The 7,962-nt window shown below is 34.7% G+C and overlaps 1 protein-coding gene across 3 annotated transcripts; it reads left to right on the top strand.

Annotated features, from left to right (window-relative positions):
• Positions 1 to 1,403: 1,403 nt before the first annotated feature.
• On the top strand, positions 1,404 to 7,475 carry LOC105276860 (prostaglandin E2 receptor EP2 subtype). Of its 3 annotated transcripts, XM_011334819.3 has the most exons (7): positions 1,404 to 2,378; positions 2,691 to 3,085; positions 3,319 to 3,558; positions 4,168 to 4,345; positions 4,554 to 4,798; positions 6,139 to 6,367; positions 6,544 to 7,475. In XM_011334819.3, exons 2-7 carry the CDS (start codon positions 2,894 to 2,896, stop codon positions 6,654 to 6,656), a joined length of 1,197 nt encoding a protein of 398 aa, XP_011333121.1. In that variant the 5' UTR covers positions 1,404 to 2,378; positions 2,691 to 2,893; the 3' UTR covers positions 6,657 to 7,475. The 3 variants fall into 3 exon arrangements, with proteins under 3 accessions (XP_011333121.1, XP_011333120.1, XP_011333123.1); XM_011334818.3 differs by having other exon boundaries at positions 1,404 to 3,085; XM_011334821.3 differs by having other exon boundaries at positions 1,404 to 3,085; positions 4,171 to 4,345.
• The last annotated feature ends 487 nt before the right edge of the window (positions 7,476 to 7,962 follow it).

The following is a 7,962-nucleotide window of genomic DNA, read 5'->3' on the forward strand; positions in this document are numbered from 1 at the left end:
GTATTGGCCATTGTGTGTTTATTGGCTCACCATATAGAGAGATAAAAGCAGTGATTTAAGCAGCGCATCTTGATTCATAGGAATACAGATGACTCGTTCGCGTTGCCAAAAAATACCTTGCAATATCGTCAGCAATCGTATACAAGAAAAGAATCGCATTAATTATTTTCATTATTATTGACACAAAAGAAAATTTTAAAAAAGAGTTATTTATCTCTGTTATCGAAGATTTAGTTGCCCTGACTGGTGTAGTGACGTCAAGATCTTTATGATTGTCTATAAAGTAATCAGCACTTTATAATATAAATTATTCTGCTTATATTGGCTTATATACCTAACATAATTTGCACAAGTCACATGAAATTTTACATAACAGACTAACGTATATTTAACCTGTGAGAGCTCCGTGAATAGGAGAGAAGTGGCACAGTGATCTATGTTCCATGACATAAGATAACATAAAATTGCTAATATGTTTCTGGCAATCCAACTCTATAAAACTCGTATAGCAAAATAGATGTTTAAAATAATAAAAGAAGTAGCAAAAGTCAACTATCAAAATATAATTATCATTCAAAATATAATTATGCATAAGATATAAAACAATTTGAAAAATTAACTCCTTTCTAAAAATTTTTAAAATTTCTAAACAAAATTTTAATAATTTTTAGAACTTGTTGAGCACTTATAAAAACGCTTTCTCTAGATAAAAATGCTACAGTATTTAACATTGAACTTTGATCAATTTCGTTATTCCTCGAAGTGAGATAACATTTCCATCGATTGCCGGAATTATATAGTTGTTGGTGTATCACTGTAATTTCATCAGTGTAATTATCATTCAAGAATATTCAGGTCAACACTAGTAACTTCCATAAGCTATGCAATCGCAGTTCAAATCAGCCAGCGCGCTTCATTGATAAATCAAAGAGAAAAATGCTTGCTTTAATTATTTCTAACAATAGTTTCTTTGTTTCCCGTTTAATGTGATATTTTTTCTTCACGATTCACACATTCCATATATCGTGTGCATTCTCGAATCTTTTGGAATAAGTATGAAAATGTGTTAAGAACAAATGCTTAGCAATATCGTTTTGTTATTTATACATCTATTCTTCTTCCATGCGGACAACAAATAAAACTTTTTCTTTTCTTTTTCCTTTTTTGAATACATTCAAACGACACAAGTATAATATTAAGGTAATCTTAATGTCCAAGTATATATATGGTAGACTGAATCGAGAAGATAACGATATAATTGATCATCCAATCGACATATAATGGTCCATCTCTGGATATTCCAAGTGCGTCACGATCATCATGTGAGATTTCACGAGAAATTTATTTTTCATATATTTATTCGTTATTTTGGCTATGTGCAATCTGTTTTCTCGAAAAGTTCATTTTAGTTTGTCAATCAAACAAATACTTACATGATAATCAAAATAAAATAACTTTCTATCCTTGCTGCAATCGTTGGATTGTATCCAGATCTTAAGAAATTCGTACAAAGTTCATCACTATTCCTTGCTAGGAATTATGTTTCGTTCTGCATCTTGAAGAGACGGAGTTTTTTTAGCGCATTATCATTCCCGTGCTTGAAATTATTTATCGACCAGTGTATCGTCTTGTATACAAATGTCTAACATGTATTATTCACATTCACATGCCAACAAATTAGAGTTTGCGTGAAACGCTGCCTGAAGGTATGCAAACATTTTCTAGTCCCTAGTGTATCTAATATCAAATCGCTATTTTTTTATTACTATGTTACAATACATGTTATCGCAATATTATAGATATTATAGAATCGCTATTACACGATTTTTATTATTGTAATTTTACTCAAAACGCGAAATTAAAGTATCAATCACACAATAAATTTTTAACTTGAAAATCACACTATTCTGAGAAAAACAGTAAATTTACGAAATTACGAACTTGAACGATCTTGTGAAAATAGTACACATATAGTACGTATAGTACAAATTAGATATGATTGCATACCATTTTATTTAACGTTTGCATCACTAATGTTATTGATAGATTTTACTAATAAATGATCGAATCGGCTTCTAGATGATTGATCCCGCGCAAGCGCCGTTGCGATCGAATCATCCTGTGGGAGAAAACAAAACTGGATTTGACGGCGTGGCTTCAATCAGTCGAGCTGTGACTTCACTCGTTGAAGGATCCTTTTAGTACCCTCCAAGACTCTCGTGTATATCTTCGATCGAAATCTCGCAGGTTCGCGTCTATCCGTTTCTCCAGAATTTTTTGCGACGAGAAGAACGCGACGAGAGTGATCGGCGCTGCTTATCGATACGAAGATCGGGTCGATGACATTGATCGATAAACTACAATCCGGGTGAAATCGTGTAAGCAAGCTCTCTCGGACTCAAAGATTTCCAAGTCTCAGAAAGATCGATGAACTTTAGAGTTCAATTCTATGAAGAGAGTTGCGATTTTGTAAATTTTCTAAATTCATAATTTCTGCGAATTCTCAGATATCCTTTGTTTTTTCTCTTTTCACAATTTTTTTACAATCTTTCTATTCTCTTAAAAGAAAAAAAAGATACACAATTTCATTTATTGAAATACGACTCCTATCTCAAAAATTGAATTGAAAAAATCGATGCATGAGCTTGGAGGAGAAAGGACACATAATTCCAATCAATACTCTCTAAAAGGAATGACGACCGCAAGAAAGTGCAACAATTGGAATGAGCCAGTTGATAAACAATGAGGTTAAGCCATCATCGTTATATTGCGTTATCGCTGTAACCATTGCACTTTGTGCTATTAAAATAAGTTTGACACAAAGTCGAGTGAACAAACGACAGGTGAAATTAAATCCGTAAATTGTGCTAAACGTGTCATAAAAATTGCCATCATGTTGACAAATAACTCGCCAAACGATATTTTATCGGTGTTTAATGTAACGACGGTGATACCCGATGTAGTAACGAGTGTCGCGCCAAAGAGGCACGTGACTTTCGCTTCTCAGCTTGTACTGACCCTAGTCTACATAACCGGCGTCATCGGTAATATATCTGCCCTGATTATCCTCTTTCACCGAGATAAGGTAATCATTATCCCGTATTAATCGATACATTAAAACTATCTCAATAAATCAAGTCATAAGTGATTCAAAAAAATATGGTATACGATGATAAAGAGAAATCTATATATTTTAAAGGCAAACTCTCTCTTAATTTTGCTCTGTGATAAATTCCACATCTCTTTGTTGATGATGGAAAAGTGATAAAACGATGTTACATCATTCCCCCTCTTCGGGGGAATTATTTAATTTCATAGGGGAGAAACCGTAAGCACCTGCTGATGCTGCGTTGTCTAGCGACCAACGATCTCATGGCATTGTTGGGGATGTTGGTACAGATGTATGTCACGATCTATGTGGGTGGTATAGCATCCACCAGAGTATTTTGTTCTCTGCGGGTTGTCTGGCGGCTTTTTGGCCTTTTCAGCGGCTGTGTCGCTATCGTCATGGCGGCGGAAAGATGGTTGGCCTTGACTAGACCCTTTGTTTATCAAAAGGTAAGCCCAGCTTTAGGTATCGTAATTGCTGTAATTTTTCCAAGTTCCCCTTTTCTCACAGTAGTAGGTGGAAGTTAATTGCGCGGAAGTTTGAACAGCACGTACGTATTTTGACAAACGATAAGGTGAATGCTCTTTCCGCATACAGAATAAGAGGACAAAAATATTATGTAATCAGCTAGCAGAGAAATAGATTCTTTCTTTGATGACATAGTCGACGGACTGAGCGCATTGCCAAAGTAAACCACACACGTTACAATTCACAACATGGTTTCGCTCTTTGTGCGGACGTGCTGATGTGAGAAAATCGTGAGAAACTTGCGCTCTATACGCGTGCGTATAGAGGCACTCCAAAGCTGCGATGTTTATAGAGCAATCACACGTTTCATGACAAAATTATATGTTATAAAAGAATTGACAGATTAATGACTGATTAATGTGTTAAAGAACAAACTGCTTCCGCGCGCGAATTGTATCATTAAATTAATACTGGAATACCACAAGATTCATATTGTCGATATTAGGGACATATCAGGAATATAAGGGAGTCGACAAATGCGTTGTCGTGTCTCTCGATGTTTTAATGGATGACACGCATGTATCTTCCAGCAGGTGACGTATCCGGTAATTGTGCGTTGCATGTTAGCACTTTGGTTAGTCGCTTTGGCGATGACCAGTCTTCCGGTTATGGGCTTCGGATTGTACTACAAAGACGAACGATGCGTCCGTTACAGGGAGGCCACCGAGCCGAGCGATGTCGCTTACGCTTATGTATGGTTCACTTTCGGTGAGCAGTTTAACAATTAACAGCAACAGAATCGATATCATTTTATTTTTTTTATTCAATAATTTCAGTAAACATTGACACACATAGTTGTGTGACAATTAATGCAGATATAATTCTAGTTCTCTTTGTCTGTATTTTACTAGCAAAAGCATCGGAAAGAGTATTAAAAAGTCATTTACCGTTAACTGATTAGCCATTTTAATTATAGGTACGTTGTTATGTTTGTCCATTGTCTGGTGCAATTTGGCGGTATCTAGAGCTTTGAGTAGATTAGGTCATCGCGCAGGTGCCCTTAGACGAATCTCTAGGGCTTCGTCAAGAGCCAAACCCTTGCTGACCCTAGCTGGACCTCCAAATCGACCTGAAGTCGTTGCTACGACTGAGGAGAGGGCATTCGCGAGGCTCATGGCTGTATTATCAATATCTTTTGTTATTTGCTGGATGCCACATATGGTAAGCTTCCCAACAAAATTCTCTTACTTCTATAGTAAAACAACATGTTAAAAAGGAAAATACACTAATCTATTTACGAGATAATGTCATAATTGCATAATATTTTTTATGTTTCTTAAAAGTTTTCTCTTCTTTTTCGTCACTCCTTTTATATAATGAAAAAATTGTCTCCATTTATCCCTTCTATTTCACAAACGATTATCCTTCATCGAGCACCTATAATAATCCTAAAAGATGGGATAAGTGGAATAGCACCCACGCAAAAGAAGATTAGTCCGATCAATCATTCGTGTTTGTGTAACGTATCATAAGGGCTCGTTGAAGATCTTGCCTTTGATAGATAGATAGTATAAGAGAGTCGCCAGAGAGATGAGTTGCCTGTACGTGACATCCACGTATCTTATATTGTTGTCTTTCTACGCAAAGAAAGAGAGAGAGAGAAAGGGAAACGAGGGAGAGTGGTTTCCACTTCTTTCTGTTAACTTATAGAAGAAAAAGAGGTTCTCACCCCGAATACGAATCTCCTTTTACTCCAGTTACATATTTTTTCACTAGCCATCATCATTTCTATAATATGAGCTCGAAGAATTGTCCTCGCGTAAAGTCTCGTCGCTTCCGGCATGTTCTATGGGGATCGATAACGCTCACGTGATTCGCTTACAAGGCGTTGTTTCAATCTATGTTTCTTTTCATACTCATAACGAAATTGTTCATTTTAATCATCAATAATTCTGGTACAAAATGTGATTAGTGGCAATATATTGATTCTTGACGTATTGTTGTAATTTGCAATATGATATACATTTATATATAGCACAGTGCATAAAATTTTTATACATATGAATACTTTTTCTATATAAAATTCTGATAAAAAATCTCTGTGCCAAAATGTATTCTTACTCTTAAATAATCAAATCTTGTTTTTAAACACATCGATTGATATTTATAGCGAGTAACGTTTTACCGGAAACAATAATCGCAATTATTTCTTATATTTAATCGATGCAGAAATATAGCGTGATTGCATTGAAAGCAGGGAAGGTCAACAAGGATGAACATTGAATATTTGGGAATAGTTTCACGTACGAGTCATCGAGACATCCGCGAGCTAATATTCTGATCGTCTCTGAATTAATGTCATCCTGTTGACGGTTTTGCCGGACGATAGAGAATTTTGCGCACAAAGAAAAGCGAGCCGATCACGGCAAAAAGAATATTAGAAAGAATATAAATCGACAATAAATAAATTGTTTGCAAATGTAATTGAGTGATTCAATCATCATCGTCATTAATCATCATTAAAAATTATTAAAATTCCTCGTTTTTACCTTTATTCATAGATTTCTATTCCACTGGCACAGTTTGCGATACAGCTACCTCAAACGGCGATGGTTGCACGGAAATTCATCCGCATTTTCCATGTTATAGCTGATATTCTTTTATGCATTCACTTCACCTTGGATCCATATATCTATGTACTTTTGCGAATGCCAAGGCCGAGGTTTCGGCTGTTGAAACCGCTCTGCAGAATCTGTTGGCCGAATCGAAGCCGCTCCAGTTCGTTCACAGGTAAGAAAATGATCGTAATGAAATCGTAATTATACAAAAAAAAAAGTAGAATAGTCAAATATAATATAATCTCCATTACTGCAATTATAATTTACCTGTACATGATGAAATATGACGTCAAGATAAAATTACATCTTACAGAATTTTTTAAACACAAAACTGATTTTATGCAACAGGAACAATGGATCATCAATGTAGCAATGGTGATCCACCCACGCCGATCACTGAAGCTCCATCGACACCTGTCAGCGAAGAGCATGATTCGCATTTGGTCACAGCATCTCTCTGAGATCAGCCTGCGCGAATAATCTTGCTGAAGCAATTCACAAATTACAACCTAACTCAGATATAAATGTTTAGATTGCTTCGATGTTGGTAGACATTCGCCTAATTCTCGATATTCGATCGATTTACTTATCGAAAACTCCATTCATTTGCGTAAGGCAAGTGACATAGTGATGTTGCTTTCTATGCAAACAATCAATGCAAAATTCTATACAAAGAATAGCTTGATGTTTAGATGGTTTACTCAAGATGGTTTACAAAGAAGTAAAAGAACGTTATAACTTGTAAATAAAAAATAATCATATACTTTAAATATCTGCATAAACTTCTAGTCAATAATAAGTATAAAGACAAATGATGGATTGATAGAACATACAGTCAACGTGGGCAATCAAAATGTAGACTGTAAAATCATATCTGTGGATATTTATGTCAATCACGTCTATTTAAAATACTGACAAAGTTTAAATGTGTTGCATGAAAAACGCTCTATATTAAAAAACTATATAAATTATATTAAGAAACTACTATTTTCTCTATATATTTGATATTATATTTTATATATTACACACACACACACACACACACACACACACACACACATATTTATTCCCCAATGTACTATTGCAATGTAAATCGTAGTAAAACATATTTGTAAACGACTTTATTTTAAACGAACATCGTTATTTGTACATAATATCATACATATACATATGTTAATATCTCGTGTATATCGTGTAATATCGCGCAGAATTTGTATTTAACAATTTTCGAATAAACATTAATCCGAAATTACCTAGATCACGATTTATTTTCCGATTTTCGGAACAAACATACAAATACTTTCGTGTACAAAAGGGATAGAATGCAAACGCATATTTTGCACTTTTTTCCCAAGATTTATATAATATTGTCCCGCTGCATTACATCCCCATATACATATAAATTGAACGCATAAATATCAAAGTGGGCAAAGTGCAGCAAAAGAAATGAAATTGAATGTTAAGTATAATCATGTCAGCAAATAGCTTACCAGCAAGTTGCTTGACAATGTTGAAAATAATTTACGAGTACTCGCCATCAATAAACAAAGTCGCTCAACAAACGTCTCTACACAAATCGTCTCAAATGCAAATTTAACGAAAATCTGCAAATATTACCGCGTACACAGGATGTAACATCAGTCGCCATTGTGATTGCATTTTTATTTGTTATAATTTATTTACAACATATAGGCAGATACAATTTATGTTCATGTTAGTATGATTGCGCGTAAGTATCGCTTGGATATTAAAATTACAATTTTAATA

This window comes from Ooceraea biroi, chromosome 3 (assembly GCF_003672135.1).
Source record: "Ooceraea biroi isolate clonal line C1 chromosome 3, Obir_v5.4, whole genome shotgun sequence".
Taxonomy (NCBI): Eukaryota; Metazoa; Arthropoda; class Insecta; order Hymenoptera; family Formicidae; genus Ooceraea; species Ooceraea biroi.

Excerpts from the sequence above, each read along its gene's own strand:
- LOC105276860 (XM_011334818.3), top strand. The coding sequence starts at position 2,894 with ATGTTGACAAATAACTCGCCAAACGATATTTTATCGGTGTTTAATGTA. Across the intron at positions 3,559-4,167 it reads GACCCTTTGTTTATCAAAAG|CAGGTGACGTATCCGGTAAT; the intron begins GTAAGCCCAGCT and ends TGTATCTTCCAG. Across the intron at positions 6,368-6,543 it reads CCGCTCCAGTTCGTTCACAG|GAACAATGGATCATCAATGT; the intron begins GTAAGAAAATGA and ends TTTATGCAACAG.